The sequence below is a fragment of the Typopeltis vanoorti genome, chromosome 21 (genome assembly GCF_054136105.1).
Source record: "Typopeltis vanoorti isolate ZY-2024b chromosome 21, IOZ_Tvanoo_1.0, whole genome shotgun sequence".
Lineage (NCBI taxonomy): Eukaryota > Metazoa > Arthropoda > Arachnida > Uropygi > Thelyphonidae > Typopeltis > Typopeltis vanoorti.
The window spans coordinates 16,937,668-16,964,649 of record NC_143569.1 but is presented as its reverse complement, the minus strand read 5'-3'; the positions used below and the strand labels follow the sequence as shown (position 1 = coordinate 16,964,649).

Here is a 26,982-nt window from a genome sequence, read left to right as displayed (position 1 = left end):
ATTTCTTTCTTATTCCATATAAATTTATTCAAGCTGACTTTCTTCCATAAGCTTTACTAATTCTGTTGTATTTTTCCATATTTAATTTGCTATCTTCACAAAAAATAGTGCCTAAATAGCTGAAACGTTTTGCTTGTTCTACAGCAGGGATCGGCAAAACTTTTAGATCATTCACCCCCTCATCAACCCCCCCATCATGTTAAATAAATGAATAAATGTTATCAATAATACATTTCTCAATTTAAAAATAATAATTCCTTCACCCTGTTTACTTCATTACTGCTTCTAGAAAAGAAATATTTAATATTTCTTATCGAGAAATAGGAAAATACTTAAAGAAATTTATAAAGAACACTAAAAATTTCCTTATATTTATTAAATTAAATATTAAAATATTAATTTTAATATTTATGGCTCAGTAGATCAGTCAGTTGGTGTTGCATGTTTACTAGGTGTTACTCAAAATCATTTTAGGTATTTATCGACTCCCTTTTGATATTTATCAACCCCTTGGATAGCCACATTGAACCCCAGGAGTCGATATCAACCACTTTGCTGATCCCAGTTCTACAGGTTCTCAATTCACAATGAAGTTGATATTTTCATGCTTCTGCCTATTTTCAATGTCTTTGTCTTGTTATTATTGATCTTCATACTATATCTATTACAACAGTTACCAATTTAATCAGGGAATCTTGCAGACTTGTAGCAGATTTATTGATAAGTATAACATCATCTGCATAAAGTAAAGAGCTGGGATTAACATTTCTAATTTTGATATCAGGCTTAATATCACTTTCCTTCATAATGTGATCCATATAGATAATGAATAACAACGGTGCAGATAAATATGCACTTTTGTTGCACACATGAATTTACCTCAAACCATCCTCCTGTACCTCTTTCAACTCTAACTGCTGACTTACAACTTAAAGAGAGAGACTATATATTGCTTGATATATTGTCCCATTTACACCATAACTGTAGTGTTTTGAAGAGCTTTCCTCTTGGCACCTTTGTCATATGCCTTTCCCAGATCAACAAAACTTAAATACAAATCCGTGTCCAAGAATTCTCAACTATTTGTCTTAAAGTGAAATCTGATTGTGACAATCTCTATTTGGCCTGAATCCAGCTTGTTCTTCACCAAGCTTCTCTTTCACAATTGTTCTTAGTCGTTTCTCAAGTATACTTGCATAAATCTTACCAGGAACATGGTAGGAAAATACCTCTGTAGTTCTCATATTGTTTTATTTCCTTTTTTTTATATATATATATATAAATGTGTACTATGAGAGTTCAGCTCCAATCATCTGGAATTAAACCCTCTGACCAAGTCTTCTAAATTATGCAAGGCAGTGAAAATTATACAATGAAAAATAATATTTTTAATAGCATACATTAATTTACTATATCAACAAAAAAAAAACACAAATTAATTCCAGCCAAAAAAGATTGTGGACTAGTATTTACTAGCCATTACCAAACAAACATTTTTGAGTCTAATGTAATGAATCGAAATCACCACAAAAAAATTCCATCATGTATTTTTAATACATTGATTTTTCAGAGGTTTTTGGAATATTTTATTATTAATCAGTCAGCAATAATGAAATTTTGAACCACTACTAATAAATTGCCCTTTTGCAGCTGTTGTGCCTCATAAGGTATGTAGCAATAGTTTGAAAATGAATCAGTACATTCTTTGAACATGTTTATGGGAAAAAAAAAAAAAAAAAAAACTCATACCATTAAGAGTTCTGTTCTGACTTGCATTCAGAGAGCTTTGAATGTCATATTCCTTTATTTTTATTGTCATTTTTAAGTGAGAGGACAAATTTTTAAATCTATTAATTTAATTGAAAAATTCTTTAGTTGAGAAGAGGCTAAAAAAATTTCAGAACAAGCTGGGTTCAGGCCTAATAGGGATTGCCCGAACCAGATTTTTATTTTACCACAAATAGTTGAAAAATTATGGGAATGTAACAGAGATCTGTGTATTTAGTTTAGGAAAGGCATATGAGAATATACCAAGAGAAAAGCTATTAAAAATACTACAATCCATGATGTAAATAGAGCATTAGAGAAATATACAACCTACACTGAAGTTGCAAGTCAACTATTAGAATTAAAAGATATTGGGTTGGTAAATAAGTTCGTTCGGTTTTTCAGAGTGGAATGAAACACATTTTATTTAATATATATAATACATACTAGTCAGTTATATATTGACATCAATGACCTCTTGCCATCTGTCCACCAACTTCATTATGACGCATTCATAAAACATCTGAGGTTTACTGGCGAAAAACTGATCCAGGTGTCTTTTGACAGCCTCCTCATTAGCGAAGGTTTTCCCGTTCAGAGAATTCTGCAACGATCCGAATAAGTGGTAATCGGAAGGTGCCAGGTCCGGTGAATAAAGAGGATATGGCAAAACATCCCAACCAAGACGTAACAATTTACTCCAGGTTGTTAACGATGTGTGAGATCTGGCATTGTCGTGGTGAAAGACAACTCCTTTCCGATTTACCAATTCAGGATGGTTTGTGATAATTGCACAGGCCAGTCGCATTAACTTTGAGCAATAGACAGTTGAATCAATCGTTCTGCCTGACAGCAATACCTCGTAGTGGACAACACCTTTATAATCCCACCACACACAGAGAGCATGATCTTCTTTGGGTGCAATCCTTCTTTCGAGCGGAATTGCATCCAAACAGCGGCTCTTGTGCCTCAGATGAATCACAGATGGATATGCAAGCAGTCATATTGGCCTCAGTCAATTCATGTGGCACGCAAACACTGAGTTTCGAAACATATCCCAGCTTGTACAAATGGTTTTCAATGCTTGCATGTACGGAATATGTTCAGTACTGCAGCAATCTCCCGCACTGTTTGCGATGGATTTTTGTCGACGATATTCTTCACAACACTCAAATCAACCTCGGTCGGGTGACTGGCACATCACTGACGTCGAAATCTCCAGAACGGAATTTGGCAAACCACTTTTGGCATACGCGTTCTGTTAAGGCACCATCCCTATACATCATCATCATCAAATTCCTGCCATGTACCCTCAAGGGGTGTACACGATATGATAGTACTACATGAAAAAAATTACATCATTACTACCTTCCTATGTACAATTTTCCTCCAAATCAGTCTGTTACTTGTCAAGACTCCATCATTATCACATCTTATATTTCTATCATCTAAGGCACTTTGTATCGTATCAATCCACCTATATCTTGGTCTTCCTCTCGGTCATGTTCTTGCCAACCTGGCAGAGAACACTTGTTTTGCTAATCTTTCTTCGCCCATTCTGTTTAATTGACCATACCACCTGAGATAGCTCTGCTAATGCATTCCTGGATGTTGGCAATGTCAAGTTCTTTCCTAATATTCTCGTTTTTAATATGATATTGCCATTGATGCCATCTGTTCACGCCTATAATCTTTCTCAAGACTCTCATATCTGCGGTCTCTAGTCTTTGGTCAAGTGTTTTACTTCTGACCCAGCTCTCAGATCCATAAGTTAAAACTGGTTTGAACACTGTCTTGTATACAGCTAATTTAGTGTTCTGACCAATTTCTCCCTTATTCCACATGAATTTATTCAATTGACTTCCCACCATACCAGCTTTGCTGATTCGGTTGTCTATTTCGATATTTAATTTACCATCTTCAGTAAAAATAGTGCCTAAGTAGCTGAAATGTTTTGCTTGTTCCACAGGTTCTCCATTCACAACACAGTTGACATTTTCAATGATTCTGCCTATTTTCATTGTCTTTGTCTTTTTATTGCTGACCTTCATACCATATCTATTACAACAACTATTCAATTTAATCAGAAAATCTTGCAGACATGTAGCGGATTTATTTAGAAGTATAACATCATCTGCATAAAGCAAAGAGTTGACATTAACATCTCCAATTTTGGTATCAGGTTTAATACCACTTTCCTTCATAATGTGATCCATATAGATAACGAATAACAGAGGGGAAAATGTACATCCTTGTCTCACACCAGATTTAACATTAAACCATCTTCCTGTACTTCCTTCAATTCTAACTGCTGACTTACAACTCAAATAAAGATTGCTTGATATAATGCCCCATTGACACCATATAACTGTAGTGTATTGAACAGCTTCTCTCTTGGCACCTTGCCATATGCCTTTTCCAAATCGACAAAACATAAATACAGATCTCTGTTATATTCCCATGCTTTCTCAACTATTTGTCATAAAGTGAGGATCTGATCCTGACAGCCTCTATTTGGCCTGAATCCAGCTTGTTCTTCACCAAGCTTTTCTTCCACAATTTTTCTCAACCGTTTCTCAAGTATACTTGCATAGATCTCGCCAGAACACTCAGTAGGGAAATACCTCTGTAATTCTCACGTTCAGTTTTATTTCCCTTTTTATATATGTGTACTATGAGAGCTCTACTCCAATCATCAGGAATTCGTCCCTCTGTCCAGGCTTTCTGAACTATGAAGTGCAGCCACTGTAAGACTCTTATACCATCATACTTCAGCATTTCTGGTCGAATATATCCTTCAAGTATGGATATATATTCCTGACTGCATGCCTGGTCAGTATTTTTTACCACTGTGCTGTCATCACTGCTTGTTTCATTTAGCAGTTTTTCAAAGTAATTACTTCATACTTCAAGGATATCTTTTTCTCCTTTTCATGTCACCTTTATCATCTCTAACTCCTTTTACTGCACTCTTTCCTCCATTCCTAAGCTTCTTCAAAAACCTCCAGAATATTTTGCCACCTTCTTGATATTTATTTTCTATATTCTTGCCAAAGTCCTCCCATGACTTTTGTTTAGCTAGTTTTACACAGTGTTTAGCATTCTTCCCCATATATGCTGCATATTTTTTATGGGCCTTCACAGCTCGGTTGCCTTTTTTTTGAAATAAAAAAGCAAAATATGCCAGTAATGTACGTTATTTCCTTCCATTTCTAAAAATATGTTGCCCACATGCAACTGAAGTAGGCCGAACGAAAATTCACTGAAAGGTTATGTGAAATGTCGCTATGCAATTGTGCAATAGTGTTGCGCAGTAGCACAACAACAGGGACAGGTGAAGCTGCATAGACTTGTACTAACACGTAAACCGAATGAACTTATTTGCCAACCCAATACATGGCAAATTGGTTTGAAGTAAAATTAGGCATACATATTACATTATGAAGAAAATTGGCAATCAAACTGTTATAAGAATTTAAGACATTAAACTCAGCTTTTTACTTTATGCAGATATTAAATTTCTAAATAAAACTGTAGCACAAGTCATTGGGACACTAAACTGAATAAAGAAAAATTCAAATTTTTCATGAAAATCAGCAATAAAGGAAAAAAACTATGAAAATAGGCTATGAATATGGAAAACATCAGCTGCATCCTCGATGGAAAATCCTACAGAACAAGTAAAACATCTCCGCTATTTTTTGATGTATGAATTTTAGTGAAGATGGTAAATTAAATATGGATATCGTAATTACACAAAATACTGAACAAAAGTGTTCAACTGAGAACTACATCAGAAATAAAATGGTTTATCAATTGCAAAATCATAGTAAAAATTATGATAATAACTGACATTATTAGCATTCAATAATGTGTGAAAAGGGCTTATCTCATATTATGGTCATATAAATAGAATACAAGAGCAAAATAGGTGTTTGATATCGGGAAAAAGGAAGAACAACATATAGGTGGATTTATCAAATAGTGCCTTAGAAGAGAAAGAGAGAAAGACTTGTATAAGATCAAAGTAATGGAGATCCGAAAAACAAGATTAATTTGAAAGAAAATTGTTGGTAGGAAGCTAGTCATAATATTAATTGCCCACACGTGCAGGTCAGATATTTTTATTAAAAAAATTATGAAGTGCTATTATAGTATTCTGATCCCTATAAATTACATATCAGGAACTGATGATGCATTTGTTATAATTCTACTCACACAATATCCCATGATTTATTTCTTTTAAATCATTTTTATTAAAAATGAAATCTAATGTAAGCATTTTATAAAAAATAATCAAATTTTCAGATACTGCTTTCTTCTTCTCCTTTCTTGATTTGATTAGAGTAATGCATTTGATCATACTTGCATCCACACGATGAACAAAATGAGTCAAGTAAATACCCAACAGAAAGCTCAAATCAGAGGTCTTCTCTAGGCTTCATCTCGTTAAGTATTTATATCCTACTACAAAGAACATAAGTGATTTTACATAATGTTGGGCAGAAGTTTGCATAATACATGCTGGATAGTTATTATTATTTACTGTAGACGTACTCTCAGAATTCTTGCAACATGCAATACTGAAAAATAAAAAACTTGGAGGGTGCTCCTAGGGGAAGTTAATGTAAAAGTGGGAAAAAATACAACAGTTAAGCCTGAGTGCAACATGTTTGGTCTGGGTAAACATAACACCCATGGTGAAAGACTGTTGAAATTTGCCCATGTTTACAGATTAGTTATTACCAATACATGCTTTCAGAATCACCCACAATGACCTATACTTGGAGACGTCTAACACTGTTAGGTCAAGGCAGTAGATTGATTATATCTTGGCTCTCCAATGGTGGAAGACAAGCATCTCTGATGTGTATACTTGTCCTGGAGCAGACTGTGGTACAGACCATCAGCTAGTAAGACTAAGACTCTGAAACCTTCCAAAGTCAGGCACATCCCACTAGATTGGATGTCAGAGTAATTCCTAGTGGGTTCATAAAAGAAACATCAATTCGGTGGGATGATTTTTTGGAGACTAGTGAGGAGAGCTCACCAGAAATATTTTGGGAAGGAGTCAAGGTTATAACACAGAATGCAGTCAAGAAGTATCTTAGTTCAATAAGAAGACCAAGAGACCCATGGATATCAGATTTGACATGGGATCTAATCAAAAGCGATTGGAAAAACAAAGAAACACAGGGAGTGAAAAATATGAAAGGTCACAAAGAGAAGTTAGAAGAGCCATCAGGTAGGACAAGGAAAAATTTTATACTAATAAATATGAAGAGATAGAGTTCCAGATGAGGAGGCACAATTATAAAAGGATGTTTTGTTTAGTTCATGACCTAAAGAAGAACAAGTTGAAGCCGAAATTGAATGTCATCAAAGACAGGAATGGAGCAGTACTACCAAAAGAACTGGAAATCAAAAACAGATGGAAAGAATACTGTGAGGAACTGTACAACACAGAGAATAAAGAAAATTTTGAAGATCCCTCTCACCAGGAAAATTTTGATTTGGAATCTCCTCCACTTAGGCATGAGGTTGAAAGAGCAGTTAAACAGCTTAATAGCAATAAGGCCACAAGGGATGGAGGGAAAAGAATGTTTCATAGATGGATTACAAGGATATGGGAGACTGAAAGAAGTAGGTTTTCATATTCATCAAAAGCTGTTGAATAGTCTATGAAACCCATAGACTATTCAACTCTATGAAACATATAGATTATGAAACACATTGGCATAGGGAGTCAAAATTCTTTACACTTTTCTATGATCTGTCTAAGACAAAGGATCTGGTCTCTGGTATCCTTATATTTCCTAAAACCTGCTTGTTCCTCAGTCATCTCTGCCTCAACTTTGGCCTCAGTCCTATTTAGAATGATCTTTAATAAAATCTTGCTTGCATGAGGTATTAAACTAATAATAATAAACTTGCAATCCTTCTTGCAAGGAAGATATTGCAAGAAGGATTGCAAGTTTATTATTATTAGTTTAATACCTCATGCAAGCAAGATTTTATTAAAGATCATTCTAAATAGGACTGAGGCCAAAGTTGAGGCAGAGATGACTGAGGAACAAGCAGGTTTTAGGAAATATAAGGATACCAGAGACCAGATCCTTTGTCTTAGACAGATCATAGAAAAGTGTAAAGAATTTTGACTCCCTATGCCAATGTGTTTCATAATCTATATGTTTCATAGAGTTGAATAGTCTATGGGTTTCATAGACTATTCAACAGCTTTTGACTTTGTTCGGCATGTGAAACTGTTGGAAGTAATGAAAATAAAGGATTTTTTCTTCAACACATCATCAGGTTGATAGCTAACTTGTACTGGGTGCAAGAAGCCACAGTAAGAACCAGAGTTGGATTAACAGATTGAGCTTCAGGATGGAAAGGGAGTTAGGCAAAGTTGTCTACTTTCTCCTCATTTGTTTACTATCATGCATGTAGCACTGGATAAGCTCAAGACACGATTCAGGATAGGTGATAAATTGATCAGTAATTTGAGGTATGCTGATGATACAGTACTCCTCTGTAACGACAAGGAAGAACTAGGACAAATTCTTGAAAAACTTTACAAGATCAGTAAAGAACAGAGAACTTGGCTCAATCCTAGTAAGACAAAGATTATGGTTCTCCAAGAAAAAATAGATAGAAGTTCCTGAGAAACATGTGTAACTTAATGGAGAAAGAATTAAGGAAGTCAGTAAGTTCGAGTACCTGGGATCCATTATTAATATGAAGAATTGCTGTTCAGAAGAAATCATAAGAAGATTAGGAATAGCTACAACAGCCAAAGACTTGTCTAAAATCTGGATCTATTTCCATGGGAATAAAGTTGAGGCTTTTGGATGCAGCTGTTCCAACGACGACTTATGGATATGAGACTTGGAACCTAAATATAAATAAAAATATACTGAAAGGCAGACAAATGGATGGGTGCCAGAAAGGAATAACAGAGCTTTAAGGCTCCTTAAGGATATTGACAGAAGAAAGTTTAAATATTTTGGACACATGGAAAGGATGGTAGGAGGACTTCTCAGAACAGTAATAGAAGTTCCTGGAAAAAAGAGGAAGGTGTAGATCATCAATGAGATGGATGGATGTGTGTTTGGAGTGACTGATCATCAGAGAGCTGAAGACTCCAGAAAAGCATACAACAGGACCACATGACTTGTTTGTCACAACACCAAGCATCTGAGTCAGTGACCATACAGCATCTATTGATGTCCAATGAACGGATGGTGTTCCTATGGTGCATGGCTATCCTATCCTACAATTAGCTTTAGTTCTAAGCATTTGTAATTGGTCAGGTCTTTATGAAACAAACTATACAAATACAACAAAGATCTTTCTTACCTTTTGAAATGGATTAGCTTCACGAATGTCATAAAGAATAATCCCTCGGTCACTACATGTGCCTCCCATGATGTTTGTCTGTTAAAAATTAAGTCTATATTAATGCATATATTTTAATTATATACTACAGCTTATCATGAATCAGATGCACATATATAAAAAAACAGTGTACCCAGTAATGGTGAATCAAAATGTATAACAAAATGCCTGAGCTCACTTAAATGTTATATATCAAAGAAATTATTTTAAATGAATAATTTAATTCTTTATCACATTCTAGCAAACTTCATTTATTTATTAAGTAATTCATACAAATATCATATATATATTACTCAAGTTTGCTTTATTTTAGCCTGGCTCAATGAGTGAATAGCACCTCTGCTTTCTAACTTGCAGACTAAGTGTTCAAATCTCATAAATTGCTTGAAGAGTCAATGTTATGTGTCTACAGTAGTATTATTATTGGGTTTTCTGACTCTTATCCAGCACAGCACAGCAATAATAATTAAGAACATACAGTAAACACTGCTATTGCAAACATGCTGACATGATGAGAAGGATCTGGTTAAAACGTGTAAATTTTTTTTTAAAAAAAAAACAAACAAAACACTGCCCATCCACTTCACCAGTCTTCACAGTACAAACACAAATTTAAACGACATACATCAACTACAAACATATAAGTCTGACCTGCTGTTTTTCACAAGCTCCAAATAGTAGCTACAACAAGCACAGTCCATCTTAACTGTGTCCAAATTTACACATTAGGACTTTCTGCCACAAGGGAGGAACAAGTGCATTTCTGTGGTCTGACATTCCTTGACACAAGAAGCAAAATGTTTTATCGCATCCCCCCCTCCCCATCTTCTCTGGCTTGGGTCTCCTTGAGCTATTGTGTAACAATACATAGATCCACTATCAGTCTTCTAATTGTGAAAATCACTCTGACATCCCTCTGGATTCTTAACTTTGAAGTTTTATTTTGAATATTCCTACTCAAACAGCAACATTATCTCCCGAGTTGAAAGTTTATTTTTCACTTGGTTAGACTATAATAAATTTAGTTTAATCCTTTATCCAAGTGTGAACAAACAAAGTTTGCACCTGAAAGTATCTTCAGGACTGAGGTAAGGTAGTACAACACCAGGCAACTCGTTGCAAAGGTGGAGCAAGCTAACATCACTCCTATCTCAGTATCTCCCATAATGCAAAACACGTCTCCTTGCGGATATGTATAATATTATGCATTAAGGGAAGGGCCACTACCCAGACTAGTTTCGACCTTTATTGAGGTCTCTTCAGTGGGAACCAGGCCCAAGTGGAGATACCAGACAGATGCATTAGCAAGGTCATCTCTACCTATAGGAGTGGCCAAACGGAGTGCCACCTTTTTATTAAATTACTCTGGATTTAGAGAAAAATGTTGATAGTTTATTTTTCACTCAGTGTTAGACTATAATAAATTTAGTTTAATCCTTTATCCAAGTGTGAGCAAACAAAATTCGTGCCTGAAAGTATAGGTAGAGATGACCTTGCTAATGCTTCTGTCTGGTATCTCCACTTGGGCCTGGCTCCCACTGAAGAGACCTCAATAAAGGTCGAAACTAGTCTGAGTAGTGGCCCTTCCCTTAAAGCATAACATTATACATATCCGCAAGGAGACATGTTTTTCATTATGTGAGATAGGAGTGATGTTAGCTTGCTCCACCTTTGCGACGAGTTGCCTAGTGTTGTACTACTTTACCCCAGTCCTGAAGATACTTTCAGGTGCAAACTTTGTTTGCTCACACTTGGATAAAGGATTAAACTAAATTTCTTATTATCTCCCTTGGCGATTTTAATATCCTAAACACTTTAAAAAAAAAAAAAAAAAATCTAACCAGGACTACAGGTTGATCAACCCCAACCTCTCATGTATGGGCTCAACATAAAAAAATAAATGGTTGCAAGACCTATACATATCAGTACCACGTATTGTAAAAAGAAATCTGCTGACGTTTTTTTCATGATTCAAGGTAGCTAAAATTTTTGTTTGGGATAGAGAGTAAGGACAAATATTCCAAACAGACATAGGTAAAGTAAGTTTAGATGTGGATGGTAAATGTGTTGACCAGGTGTAAGAAACTGTAGAAACAACATCTGCTCCTGTTCTTACAGTTTTAGAAGAGAGAGGAGGACTGACAGTGGCTAATTTAGCAGAGCAGTATCCATTAAAGTACTTGCAGAAGAGCCATAAAGTAGAAGCAAAATGCCTCTGAGAAAAGGGACTGAAGTGATTCTGTTAGAAAAGGATCCTCGATTAATCTGAGCAAGTCTTTGGATGCACCATCCTAAATGCATGAGCAGTATTCCATGAATGGAGAAACAGATTCATATGGCATTAGTAATTATACATGTGAAGGTTTTAGCTGAACAGTACACCAAAAACCTTGGGGATGGTTTGTGATTTCTGCAGAAGGTATGGCTGAGTGAGATGTGTTTGTGTCAGTAAAGACTAGAGATGCAGGTGAGTATAAGGAAAGAAATATCATTTATAGACATATGTTTAAATACTGAACATATCCAAACAGGGCTTGTTTGAGAGAAATTAAACAGGGCTGTAGTTTGTTAACATTGAAGCTGGTGATCCACCCAGCTGAAAAGATGGAAGCCTTTTGCAGCTGGTTTGCTTCACCTGTATTTGCTGAGAAGGTCTCTGTGCCAAACCCAATCAAATGCCTTAGAAATACTGAAACAACCACATGAGTTTCATCAATCCATAAGCAAGTTTGGTGAAACTCATGTGGTTGTTTTGCTAGAAGATAACTGTGCATCCAAACTGATGGAATCCATATTAAGGTAAGGTAAGGAGGATCAATCAGGTAGGAGTTAGATGGATGTGTAATATCATTAACAGTAATACAAGGCTCAGGCATGAAAGGTGACTAGCATGATTACAAAGTGATGACGGTGATGAGGTGACAGAAGCAGATAAAATCGTTAAGTTAGAGTGATCATTTTGCAAGGGTATATCATCCAAGTGAGGTTAATACTGTGACATATGTGACAGAGACTGATATGGGAATAGAGGTGGATGAATTTGAGATTCTTAGGATATTGCAGAATCTCAATGTAAATACAACTGTGGGATTAGATGAGAAAGCAGTTCACATCTTGAGAGAATGTGCAAGGTAGCTGGCAATGCTTCTGACTAGGCTCTTTAATTTAAGTCTCAGCTCTGGCAAAGTTCCAAGGAATGGAAAGAGGGCAAAATAATTCACTTGCACAAGGGAGCTTCTAAGACTGCAGTAACTAACTACAGACAGTCAGTATCTCAGGAGTGGTGGTATAAAAGTACTGGGAAAAATTGGTCAAACAAAGAACTGGAGAATGGATGAATAAAAATATGATACCCTATGGTGGGCAACATGGCTATGTAAAGTCAGTCATGCCTTAGTAATTTAGTAACTTTTTATAATACAGTGACAGCCAAGCTGGATAAAGGGTATACGATCATTCTGCTGGATTTTACAAAGGCATTTAACAGAATATCACTTGGACCTCTTTTATTATTATTAAGAGAGACCTCCAGGGAGTCAGAGACTCATTGAGGGAAGCCATATATACTACACACACCAGTTATCATACTTATTCTTGAATTCATTCACACTTGCACTCACCACATCCAAAGGCAATCCATTCCAACCATGCACCATCTCTGAGAGAAAAATCTAGCCCTCACACCCTTCTTGGTGGCCTGCATTCCCAGCTTCCAAGGATGCCCTCTAGTCCTTTCCCCACCCTCCATAAATTGAAAAATTCCATCAATTGAAATGCTGTATGACCCTTTCAGAAGTTTGTAAGTCTCAATCATATCACCCCTCTTTCTCCTGTTTGCTAGTGTCTGCATTCTACAAATTCTCAATCTGTCTTCATAATCAGCGATATCATTTTTAACACACTCCTTTGTACTCTCTCCAATATATCAGAATCACAATGGAAACCAGACCTGCACACAATAGTCCAAGTGAGGTCTTATCAAGGCCTTGTAAAGAAGCAAAATACATCCTTATCTTTGAATGTGAATGTTCGTTTCAGCACTGCAATTATCTTTTGAGTTGTATTTGCAATTGTTGCCACATGGTCCCTGAACTTCAACTTCTTATCTATTAACACTCCAAGATCCTTAGCCTCATCAGTTTCTTCTGGCCTAATTCCACCAATATAATACAACATTGGATATCTAATCATGCCAAAGTGAATGACTTTACTCACATTGAACTGACACCCATTTTCCCATGATCACAATTCCAGCCTATTCAAATCATTCTGCAAAGACTGCATATCAGCAGCATTCCTGATTAACCCATCTATCTTTGCATCATCAGCAAATAACTGTATGTCGCTTGTCAAATCCTTCCCAATATCATTAATGTACAGATTGAATAACAGTGGACCAAGAACTGATCCTTGTGGTACACCACTTGTTATTTTTTTTTTATTAATCTTTGTACTGGTAATGGGCAGTACTACCCTTACATCACGTCCAGACATCTCGTCCAGACTTGATATAGGCCTAAGCCTTTACAAGTGTTTTACCTTATGCCTGTTCTAGTTATCATTGTAGTCATTCTCTGGTGGCAACGCCATGCTACCAGTGTACCCTGTACCCTACAGGGCCCCCAAGGAAAAACTTTTATATCCTTCTGCATAAGCCCAATGATTTAAGTCCTAATACAGATAGTCCTTATAACTATCTGCACTCCATACACCATGTAAAGAGATGGTGGTGCTGGTAAACCTCAGAGTTGCCCCATGCTCCTCCCTATCTTACTAACTAGATCTTGGTTATTTTTTTAATAATTTACTTTATTATTATGGCCATAGGCTAGTGGGCACCCTGTTCCCACCACCTGGGCATCAACTACCCAAACGTCACCATCTCTTTTAATCACTAAGTCTGGCTTACGCAAACCCACAGAGGTCCTATAATGTGGTTCCACCGCAATCTCCCAACTTTTGATCTTAAAGCGGTTGTTCAGAATGGAGACCACGGCATCATGCCTCCTCACGTGGACCCCCATGGGTGCGGAAGCAACACTGGGCTATATGAGACAATGTCTCACTGTTGTGGCAGCCAGCCCTACAGTTGGAGTCGTCACTACCCCATCGAGCTGTGTGGGCTCGAGTAGGCAGGGCATTGATCCTCGTCCTGATAAGGTCAATATACTCAAACCCAGGGAGGAGTCTGGTGCCATCCCTTACCCAATCATGCTGGGGAGGCACCAGATAATACTCTTTTAAAGGAGCACCATCTAAGTGCAACAGAGATGCCCATCTCTTGTGTTCTGCAGGTGCTGACTTGATTAAAGTACCTTAATAAAGGGACCAGCCTTTAGCCCACCTAAAGTCTTCATGTATTAATGGGCTATAGAAAGCCTCTCTGCAGATGTGGGTAGAAGATAGTTCTAACTGCGCGATTCTTGACAGCTGCAGGCGTGGGATCAGCCATCTAAGTGATGGAACCCCAAGCCCACCATCCTTCACCCTTGCATGGAAATATGCAGTAGGAGTGTCAGGCGACAGTTGGAGCCATGATCTCACGGCTAAACGGATAGCCCTGTCCATTTGGGACAGTATCGAGATATATGTCCTACCAAGCACCAACTTGTGGTAAAAGCGAGGTAGGAAATAGTGGGAAAGGAGAAACAGTCTTTGCTGGGGCTTGAGAGGAGCTTTCCTCAAAAAAACAATTCCAGCTTCTAGGATAAAGGGACAGAAGACCTTCCCTTTGGGGTGAACATGATACCGAGGTATCTCCACTCTTCCAGGATGGTCAAAGCATGCAACAGCCTCCCGTGCAGGGAAAACGCTATAGTCTCGACCTTAAGCTTCTTGTCACGAACAGAGGGGACAAGAGCTAAAGAGCAGGACTTCTCTACATTAATAGAAAGGCCTCAAACAGAGAAGAAGTCAACTGCCCAGTCAAGGAGTTCCTGCAAGCCTATCTTAGTAGAGGCTATGAGAATAAGATCATCCGCAAAGGCCATAGCATTAAAGGAAGAAGCGCCTAGAGATTAGCCTATATGGCTAGGAAGAGAATGAAGAAACTCATCTATGATGCAGTTAAAGAAAAGGGGAAAGAGAGAATCACCCTGGCGAACACACTGCGCTGCGGGAATAGAAGTTGTACGGGACCCTGTAGTGATAGAGCTACCCTAGTATAGCTCCATAGCATAAGAAAGAAAGGGTTCTGGACGTCCAGCAATAGATAGTGCTCAAAGGAGAGCAGGAAGGGAGATGCTATCAAAGGCCTTTTGGAGGTCCAGCGATGCCATATATAGAGGCTTAAGGTGGCATTGGGAATCAGAGAGAAGATATATATTCTCGGCACAGACGTCCAAAGGGACAAAAGCTCTGTCTATAATCATGCTGTATATGTTGCTGAAGTCGTTTAACTAATATTTTATAACAGAGTCTAAGTAACACAAGGGAGATGGTAATAGGTCTAAAGTCTGATGCACAGCTTGAAGTTTAAGTTAAGGGGATAATAAATCGCTCATTATTTTAAAGCTGGATACGAAACTTGGAGATCAAAATCTATCGAAATCTAAGAGTTTCATGCCGAAGAACTTTCAACGAGTCCACTGGAAAAATAGCCCCTTGGCTCTTTATCATAGTAATAATAATATATGGGTACACCGGTCTGGCAATTCGTTAGTAGCGGTATATGTAAGTTTGGTTCACTTAAACCTTGGTATTCTAGGTCTACCTACTCACTGATGAGACCTCAATAAAGGTCGAAACCGGTCTGGATAGTGATCTCTCTTCATAATGTAAAACAGTAATACATCTCCTAGGAGCTGCATTTTACATTATGAGAAAATATTAAGGACAGTGATAGAACTTATTCCACCTTTGACACGAGTTGCCATATAGTTGTACTACCCAAGTGATGACTTACGCTTGGACTCGCCGATAGTTCTTCGGCATGAAACTCTTAGATTTCGATCTCTGAGTTTTGTATCCAGCTTTAAAATAATGAGGGATTTATTATCCCCTTAACTTAATTTACGCCACTGGAAAAATAGCCTCTTGGCTCTTTATCGTAGCTTGAAGTTTCTTTCTTCAGAATGAAGATAGTTCTTGAAGCATCCAAGTATGGTGATATTACTTTACTGGAAACGAGAATGTTCCACTAAGTCTTGAAGAATCTTCAACGGCACCCTCCGAAGCCTAGACGCAGGAAAGCCATCAGGTCCGGAGGCAGAGAAATCGGATGGAAGAGCTGCTTTAATCTCCTGGATGGAGACAGGCTGGTATATTTGAAGGGCAGGAATGGACCTCAATATCGTAGGTTGGTCATCATAATCAGGGAAGTATGGAGGTGGAGCAGAAAAGACTGTATTCCAGAATTTGACAAAATCATCGTGTAAGTCTGCTAGAGGTGGAGGGGAAGCACCATCAAGGATGGTTTTGGCACATTGCCCTCTATTCTTTTTATAGAGGGCCTGCATAGCTGCATCCTATTTGACATAGTCATTGTAGAATGAGATGTAGGCTGATGTTGACGAGGCATAAAGTTTTCAGAGAATTCAGGGTGGAGGTAGTCATTCAACTGATCTGTGATATCCATTCCCAGAAGGTAAGTCTGGATGAGATATTTAAGAATTTGATGGTTATATTCTGGAAGAGGAGGATCATCTAGAGATGATGTCAGTCTGAGAATCAAAACCTCTTCTTCAACAGCAGGATGGTGACTGGAAGATGGAGAGGCAGCAACAGGAGATATTACCTGTCCCTACCTGTGGCGGATAGGCTACCAATTCTTGAAGTAAGGCTTTGTAACTGGCTTTCTGTCTATGACACTTGATGGCAACCAAGGATCTTAATGGGAACGCCTTAAATAAAGCCTCATTGATTTTCTTTATCCCTCGATTGGTCAACTCGATCTCACGAGTGGCAAGAATCTTTTCTTCTTCGGCAGTCCAACGTGCTTTGGCACGCTCTGTTCTTCTTGCAGCATTGGCTTCAGCTGGATGTTTCGAGGTATGATGCACGCCAAGGCCAACTGTGGTAGAGAATGCACAACTGCAGATCTGACATATAAAGTGTCTGAGGTTTGGGAACTCCTTGACCGCCAGAACGAGCATGGCAAGAACTTGAATAAATGGGAAATGGGTTGATGACAGTCTTTGCAGAGCTTTCTTTTAACTTTCTTCCTGAGGATGCTGCTGGGACGGGTGGCAGGATCACTTCCAAACAAGAAACAGACATCTGGATTCACACTTGACGAATTTCCTGGCTCTGGCCTATAAGAGTCAGAGCCTTCATCTGATGAGTTATTGCAAGCGAGGAAACTTAACCCTGGAAGGGAGGAATAGCATAGCAGGCCAGTCAGTCACCCGAGGGTGTCCAGGAATCGCCCCTAGGAGGTCGCCTACTGCTGCACTTGCAAAGTGTATCAGGTGATGTGCAAGCCAAGACAACAACACTTCTGGTTCCTTAAACCTTGCAGACTCAGGTCCCCTATATACCACTTTTTGATATCTGTCAGTCAGCCATCCTCTTATCCATGCTAATATTGTTTAACCCAAACCCATTTTCTCCAATTTCTGCAACAGTCTTGCATGCTGTATTCTGTCAAAAGCCTTAGCAAAATCCAAAAGTATCATGGTGTATCCATTCCCCTTGTTTAATTCAATGGTAACATTGTTATAGAATGTGAGCAAGTTGCTAAAACATGACCTTCCCTTAGTAAACCCATGTTTGTTCATTGCAAAGTAATGATTCACTGTCAACCCATTTCTGAATGCAGGCCCTAACCAATTTTTCCAAAATCTTCACCACCACTCCTAAGATACTGATTGGTCGATAGTTGGATACTTCGGTCTTTGCACCATCTTTGTGCAATGGAATTACCATATACATTCCTTCCATGCCTGCAGAATCTTCCCTTTTCTGAGACTCATATTAAACATCCTGGTCAAAGGAATGGCCAGTTCAGTTGAACACTCTTTTAGCACACGGGCTGATATTCCATCAGTCCCTATTGCTGAATTCTAATTCATTTTGTGCAACAGCTCTAATACCTCGGCCTCACACACCTGCATTTCTTCATCGAGTGAACAGGTAACAGTGAGCTCAATATTGTGTTCACCAAGTTGATAGCTTTTAACGAAATGGGCACTCATTAACTGAACAACCTCTTCTGCATCTGTAACCCTCATGCCATCTGGATTTAGAAGAGTTATCCTTTTCTTATGAATCAATGATGAATAAGATTACACATCTATTTGCCTCCTACTCTATTTATTCTTCGAACTCTTGGGACACATTCTGATATCGCATCATTTAAGTATTGTTTAAATGCCTCACATGCACTGTCGACATTCTTTCCGTCCAGCAACCAATCACATTCCACTGAACTCAGTATACTCCTCAGTTGGTCATAATTCCTGCTTCATAGTTCAGCATGTAACCTTTTCTGAATGGAACATTCATAAACGTAGTCACTTCTCAAGTGAATACTATGATCACTGTCACCAACTGGAGGCAGAATAGTTACGTCTTTAACTGAAACCCATCTGACACTATAATCAAATCTAACACTGTTTAACTTCGAGTTCCTTCTGTTACATGCTGCTTGAGGAAGTGAAGTTGTCCCACAACAGCTCAATAAATGCATTTTCATTCTTCTCAAGAGATTTTACTGCTATCCAATCAATATTTGGATAATTAAAATCTTCCATTATGATTACTCTTTTCGCACTCATCTTTTCCATTTGGTGATGCATTTCTTCATCACTAGCAACCAATCCACCAGGTCTGGTGTGATTAGTGATGAAGAAACAACATCCCGCTATGTAATTTGTCTTAGATTCCACCTCGCACCAGATGGCTTCAAACTCACTGCCACATGAAATATTTAGTAGTATTACTACAATCATAGGTCTCAACTCTAACTGGATTTAAGTCATCCGATATCATTAGCAGCATGCCCCCTCCTCTCCTATCCTTCCTAAAAATACTGTACCCTTGACACTCGATACCAGTTAGGTCTGATTCTGATAGCCAGGTAGGAGTTAGACGGATGAGTAATATCATTAACAGTAATACAAGGCTCAGGCATGAAAAGTTCCCAGGTCTCACTAATACCTATAATCTGAGGTCGCAACATATTGACTAAGGCAACAAACACAGTCCCTTTGATTCTGATACTCCCAGCATTCGTGTACAGACATAATAATCTAACTGTTTTTTCTTTTGTCTTGTCTGCAGTCTCTGTGTTAGGTCTCATACCAGTTATTAGTTTTTTCTAGACTGCTGATACCAAGGGCATTCAGGTGTAGGTCATCCCTCTTATACAAATCCAATCTTCCCTCAAACTCATTCCACACATCCATTCCTTCTACAAAGCCCATGCATCGAATCGTTTTGCCATCATAGCCCTTCTTTTTAATTCATTTTTATCATAGCGAGCTAAAATACTAACGATTTTCACTTTCTCACTTTTCACTCTCTCTCTCTCCCCTCTTCCAACAACCCTTTCATGTCCTCTCTCATACTGAACTTATTGCCAGTTAAATTGTTTATACCTACTACAACTACAATTTTGTTTACTTTTCTTTTCTGTTTTTGAATTACTTGTGTTATATTTTTAGTTTTCCCTCCAGGAAAACTCGATGTTATAACTCGCTCATCTATAGCATGTTTTATTTTTGAGTCACTACACCAAATAACTTCTTTCTTTTTACTAACATCATCACTTACCTGATTTCCATTATTTCCTGACTTACCTGTTTCCTTGCTTTGTTGTTTCTTATTTTCTGGTTCATTTTTCTTTTCTCCCTATGCTCATTTAAACATCTCTCAACTTTTTGCAATTCCCACAGCCTCTCTCTGATGATCTTCTTCAACTTCGCTATTTTGCCGGTTAATTCATTTTCGTTAACCTCCCTCCATGTGCACAATAGCCTCATTGGCAGGGCAAACCCTCTTGTTCTCGCCTGCGGTGCTATTTTTTAGCATTATGTTCCTTGCACTTTTTTAAACGTGCAATTTTTGCCATTTTTAAACGTATACTAAATATTGAAATATCTTAATAAAAATATATGATCAATACTAAATACACTATAAAAAAACACTAAAATCTATACTAGTATACTACAAAACACTAATTTTCTAAGGGAAAACACAATAAAAACAGACAAAAATCACCAACTTTAGAGGAGCACTAAATTCGCTGACCAACCACTATGCATCCTCGAACCAGAATCACGATCATTCTACTGGATTTTACAAAGGCATTTAACAGAATATCACTTGGAACTCTGTTATGGAAATTAGAACAAATATGAGGATGCATATGACACTGTTTATGTGGATAAGAGGATGGCTGCTGGACATATATCAAAAAGTGGTAGTATACAGAGGAGCAGAATCCAGGCAAAAGCAAGTAACTAGTGGTGTGGCCATTTATCTTTTCTATTTTAACTTTTTCACCACTGGTTTTAAAATTCTTGTCTATCTTCATGGATTTTCTACACTGGTCACTATCTTGTACCCAACTGCCTAACCATCTGGGCTCCAATCAAGTCTTTAGTTAAGTTTCCACCAACCTTACCATGTTAATTATTATCCTCCTTTTTTTTTTTCAAAACAGGTGAAATTCTTCAAAACAAGAAGTAATTACAATCTTCTTCTTCTTCTGCAGCTTCTCCCAATTAAGTGGGGTCACTGTTGATAATGAGTCTCCTCCACACCTTCCTGTCTTGGGCTGTCACTACATCCAAGTTCTTCATCCTCTGTTAGAATTACTTTACAATTTGTCGCAACCTTAAGATGTTTTCTTCTAATCAAAATGTAGTCAATTTGTGAACTGTTGTTACCACTCCTAAATGTTATCAAATGTTCTTACCTCTTGTAGAAAAACGAGTTCACAATTGCCAGATCAAACGCTACTGCAAAGTCCACAACCTTCTCTCCTTCCTGGTTCATCATTCCAACTCCGTGGCCACCATGCACCCTTTCACAGTCTCTATTCTGTCTCCCTATGTGTCCGTTCAAGTCTCCTCCGACAATCACCATCTTATTTTCTTCCAGTTCCCTCATTTCTTCATCTAACATGTTCCAGAACTCATCTTTCTCCTCTGCTGTACAACCAACTTGCGGGGCATATACACATAACACGTCCACCCACTCTTCTCCAAGACCCAATTTCATTCGCATGATCCTGTCGTTCCTTCTACCCACTTCCAGTTCTTCGCCCTTCATTCTGCCACACACCACAATTCCTACACCATTTCTTCCCTCGTTATTCGCTCCAGAGTAGAACAATTTAAATCCATCTCCCAGTTCCTTTGCCTTTCCCCCCTTCCACCTTGTCTCCTGCACACATAAAATGTCCAACTTCCTCTTCCTCATCATGTCTGCCAACTCTCTTCCCCTTCCAGTCATGCTTCCAACATTCAGTGTTCCCACTCGCAACATCCTCTCCACCTGCTGGGCTCGCTTCTTTAACCGCACCTGCCCTTGATGCGGTAGTCCTCGTCCACTTCTCGCAGCTGTAGGGCGATGTGGCTGTGCGTGCTTAAGGGGTACGCCCTAGCCCTTATATCATTTTCTCTTTGACTCATATCATAGTTTGAGCTGGCATTGAAGTTTAACAACCGGATGCCCTTCCTGACATCAACCCTCGCCATAATTGTAATTACAATATTGTAATAAATATTGTAATTACAAGAAGTAATTACAATATGAAAGAAAAACCTTAGCTATTTTTGGCAATGGAGCAGACCACTTTTTTAAAGACTAAAACTTAAAAAGTTGAATTCAATAAGTTAAATTCAATTGTTTAAGCCTAGTCATTAAAAAAGGGATCAGTTCCATTGTCATAAATAGCTTAGGTTTTTCTTTCATATTGTAATTACTTCTTATTTTGAAGAATTTTACCTGTTTTTAAGTTTTCACTGTCTCCATAACAATTGCAGTTTTTTTTTTCTGCCAGTTTTACATTTCCATTAATTCTCATCAGCTTCATTGAAACTGTTCCAGTCGCCAACTTTTCACTGCTTAACTTGATTCCCTGATGAAAACAACAGGGGTCAGGGTCTTGTATAACCAAATAATGCTATATGTGATATATCTATGTTATGTCATTATACGATAATGTGTACGTTGTTTTATGTCAATAGAGAAAATACAATCTGGTCAGTGAAGTCTATTTCCAAAACAGCTATTGCAGTCTCTAACATATCTAAAAGGTTATCTAGTAATGGATTACAACACAGGAAGTTGAAGACAAGGCACAGGGTCTGAAGCCCTAAGTAGTTCCCCACATTCCCTATACGTCACATGGATATTTCCCCCTAGTTATGTTTTAACTCTATGCAACTGCTGGGGGGGACTGTATGTGTGTGGGGGGGAGGGTTCAACTCAATGGTATAAATATTGAGCAGGCTTTTTTTTTTCTTTTCTTTCTAACCTGATACATAATTTTAATTTGACATTATCTTTTTATAGATAATTATTTTATAATCACACAATGAATTCAAGGGATGTCATCATTTTACTCAATGCATACTATGAATGATTTTGATTCCCATCATCAACCCATGATACAGGTATCCTGCAAGGATACACTTATCAGTGTTGTGTTGTACTGGATAATTCAATTTACATTACTCGCTTCTCATCAACATTCAATTTTCTTCCAATTATTTTTTTTTAAGAGCCAAGAAACATTTTATTTATTTATTAAAGAAAACAATTTAATACTTAATACAATACAATTTATTTAATATGATACTTATAATACAAATACAACTTCTGCATTACATTTTAATTTTTTTCCCCAAATGATATAACAATTTTATATAAGTAAAGTGGATATTAGATCCAGCATTATTTCAAAGCCGAATGTAATAACTATGAGAGTTTCATAAAAATAAGTTGACCAGAGAGCTTAGGGGAATACACTCACTGGCATTCACGAATTGCCTGAGCGCAGACTACTTAGAAAACATAGGTACTGTCCAAGCATCTATATATTCGCTTTCTATTAGTCCATTTTGATAAGGTTTCACTTCCTCGATTGGAACCGCTGGGGAATTCTCTTGATTGACTTCAAGGAAAGGGAATACCACCATGAATGCAGAATATTATGCTTCGCTCCTGCACAAACTGTGCAACGCCATAAAGGAGAAGAGACAAGGAATGCTGAGTAATGGTGTTCACCTGTTTCATGACAATGCTCCAGTACATATGCCTATTGTTGCAAAAGCTGCAGTGAAGGACTGTGGATTCCTGGAGATTGAATACCCACCCTACAGCAAAAGATCTAGCACCCAGTGACTAGTACCGCTTCTTGAAATTGAAGAAAGACCTTTGAGGAAGAAAATCTGCAGTTGACAATGAGGTGAAAGATTCAGTTTTAGGCCATTTTGCAGACTATTTTTTCAAGGGTATAGAAATGTTAATTCAAAGATGTGAAAAGTGTGTTGAAGTAAAGGGAGATTATGCTGAAAAGTGACACAGTTGTTTTCTTTCTATCACCTCTAAAAGTTAGTCAGGCTGGAAACTTATGGAACCACCCTCATATAGTGCTTGTATATTTCTTTCTGTGCTTTTTGGAAGTAAATATTTTAAGCCCACATTTCTGCAGGAGTAAGTATCTTTTCTAATGCTTACATGCTGATTATTAGACTTTAGCAAAATTTATCAAGGTTAGGGTAGTTTCTTAAGGCAGAAGCAGATTCAGATCTGCTTCTTCCTTAAGCAACTATCCTAACCTCAACAAATTTGGTTTTTACAGGTTATCCTCTGAGAATCTAGAAAAGGTGGCATTTTTCCATGTTCGCACCAATTTTCTTTGTTTATTTTCATGAGTTCTGAAGATTTGCACTGGACTTACTTAGGACTGTAACAGGATCTGCATAAAACAAACAGCTGGCATGACTATCTCCAATTTTGTTACTGGGTTTAATGTCTTTCCTTTGTAATGTAATTCACAAAGATGAATAATAGTGGAGGGAGTGTGCACCTCTTTCAATTCCAACTCTTGAGCTTAAGTAGAGGCTATATGCTGTTCTTTATGATATCCCATTTACTGCATATAATTTTAAATTTATAACCATTTTTTTTTCACTTTTTCCAGATCTACAAAACATAAATATAAACTGTGGTTATATTCCCCAAGGTTACTCGAGCACTGGTCTTAATCTGATAACATCCCCAATTTTGTCAGAATCCAGCTTATTCCCCAAGTTTCTCTTCCACAATTTTTCTTAACCTCTTCTCAAGTATAGCTGCATTGGTAACTTTTTTTTTCTCCATGGGAGATTTCAAAAAATGTATTGAGAGAATAGATTTGGCATATTATTTCCATTCAAACAAGTAATAAAATTTTACATGAGTTTTACAATTTTATATTGTAACTGGGGGGGGGGGGGGGCTCTGCCCCCTGATGCCTACGGCACATATCAGAAGGAAATATGATGTGGATGATATCTAAGGTATCTTCAAGTGTAGACATCAAAACTGACCATTATGTCAGTGGGTTGGAGTGTGAGGTTTTCTATACTGGCATAAGAGTGGCCTGAGTTTTATGTGTGAATGTGTGTTGTCAATGTTTACATTTTTTTTAAAGAATTACCATTCATTTGTCATGACTCAAGGCATCTGAATATTTATGTCTACTTTTTCAGTTTCAGATGAGTCAGTTAGCTTAATATAAATGTGGCAAATTTTTTATTCTTCTTTCTCCTGGAATACTAAGGTTTTAGTTCCTGCAAAACAGGAAACTTGGCCAGAGAATAGATGCAATAACAGTTTAATGCTAACAGTAATAAATGATTACTGTTAGCATTAATGTTTAATCTCCATGTTTAATACTAACAGTAATAAATGATTAAATAATCATCATCAAATTTCTGACATGTACCCTCAAGGGATATACAGGATATCATGATAGTACTACACAAAAAGCTCATATCATTGCTGACTTCCTATACACAATCTGCTATCTGTCAAGACTCCAACATTATCAAGATCTAATATTTCAATTCGCCTATATCTTGATCTTCCTCTGGGTCTTTTTCTTGCCAACTTGACAGAGAACACTTGGTTTGCTAATCTTTCCTCTCCCATTATGTTTAAGTGATACAACCTGAGATTAGCTCTGCTAACAATGTCAAGTTCTTTTCTAATATCCTCATTTTTGTTATGATAATGCCAATGATGCCATTCAGTTCACACCTCTGTTTCTCGGGACTCTCATATCCATGGTCTCTAGTCTTTGGTCTAGTGTTTTATTTCTAACCCAGCTCTCAGATCCATAAGCTAGAACTGGTTTGAATACTGTCTTGTATAGCAAATTTAGTGTTTTGACTAATTTTTCTCTTATTCCATATAAATTTATTCAGTTCACTTTTGTTAATTCTGTTATCTATTTTTATATTTAATTTACAATCTTCACTAAAATTATGCTTAAGTAGCTGAAATGTTTTACTTGTTCTATAGGTTCTCCATTCATGATGCAGTTGATATTTAAAATTTTTCTGCCTGATTAAATAATAAACTTAAAAATGTGAATTGCAAAAAATACATTTTGTCAATTTTCAGATAACCTATTTTTCATACAGCATGTAATAAATGCCATTTTTTCAATAACAACATAAGCAATTAAATTAATTATTATTATTACTATTGTACTGGCACCTCTATGGAATACGAAAACTCATCGCAGGAGACCCAATCTATCATACCTCTCCTTGCACTCACAACTGACTGTGGCAACCTATTCCATTCATACACAACTCTTCAAGCAAAAAATCTAGTCCTCACACCCCAACTAACCACACCTTTATTCAACTTCCAGGGATGACCCCTTGTTCTGGTCCCTCTAGCCAAGTGTTGAAACATTTCCCCTTCCATCCTATAAAATCCTTTAAGCAACTTAAATGTTTCTATCATATCCCCTCTTGTTCTCCTATCAACCAACTTCTGCAATCCACACATCTTCAATCTATCCTCATAAGAAACATTCCACAAGCCACTCACCTTCATGGTCAGTTGCCTCAGAATTCTCTCCACTGCTTCCTCATTCCCAAGAAATCCATCAGACAATACTTGAGCACAGTAGTCCAGATGTGAGCATATCAGGGCCTTATAAAGAGGAATTACAACTTCTTTTTCTCTACCTGTTAATGTGTTCTTCGACAGCCAATTAATCCTATGGGTTACCATAGCAACTTTAGCAATATCCCCTCTAAACTTTAACTATGTCTACCACCATCCCTAAAATCTCTAGCTTCATATATTTCCTGGAGTAGAGTGCCATCAATGTGATAAACAGCTTGTAATATATTTATCCCAAAATGCATAACTTTACATTTCTTGACATCAAACTGATACCCATAAACTTTTGCCCATACTGACAGCCTATTTGTCATCCAGCAAGTTCTCCATATCGCCTTGATTAACTATTACTCCATCTAATTTCACATCATCAGTAAACAACTGAATATTTCCTTTCAAGTTATTTTCAATATCATTTATGTACAAATTAAACAGCAATGGTCCTAGCACTTAATGAAGCAGATGAAGATGATCTGCTTCATTTAAGTAGCTTCATTAATGAAGTTACAAGTGCGTTAAATCAAGGACATAATTTTGCCATTACTCCCAGGTAAGTTCCAAAGGAGCAAAATAATGGCTTCTTTGGAAGCCATTATTTTGTCGTATATTGGGGAATATACGACCTGCTTCCAGCAACAGCAAATAACATTCGCTTAGATGTTGCCAAAATCCTAATCCATTCTGCACCTCCCAAAACAATATCCCACAAAAGGAAATCAGTGCTTTAAAAGAACTACA

General features: G+C 37.4%; 1 protein-coding gene across 1 annotated transcript in view; it reads right to left on the bottom strand.

Annotated features, from left to right (window-relative positions):
• Positions 1–26,982, bottom strand: part of LOC150094648 (DDB1- and CUL4-associated factor 13) — a 171,016-nt gene that overhangs the window by 79,239 nt on the left and 64,795 nt on the right. Inside the window, exon 6 of the mRNA XM_090411696.1 lies at positions 9,127–9,204. Within this exon, the coding sequence (XP_090267822.1) occupies positions 9,127–9,204 (78 nt within the window). The remainder of the gene's footprint in view (positions 1–9,126; positions 9,205–26,982) is intronic.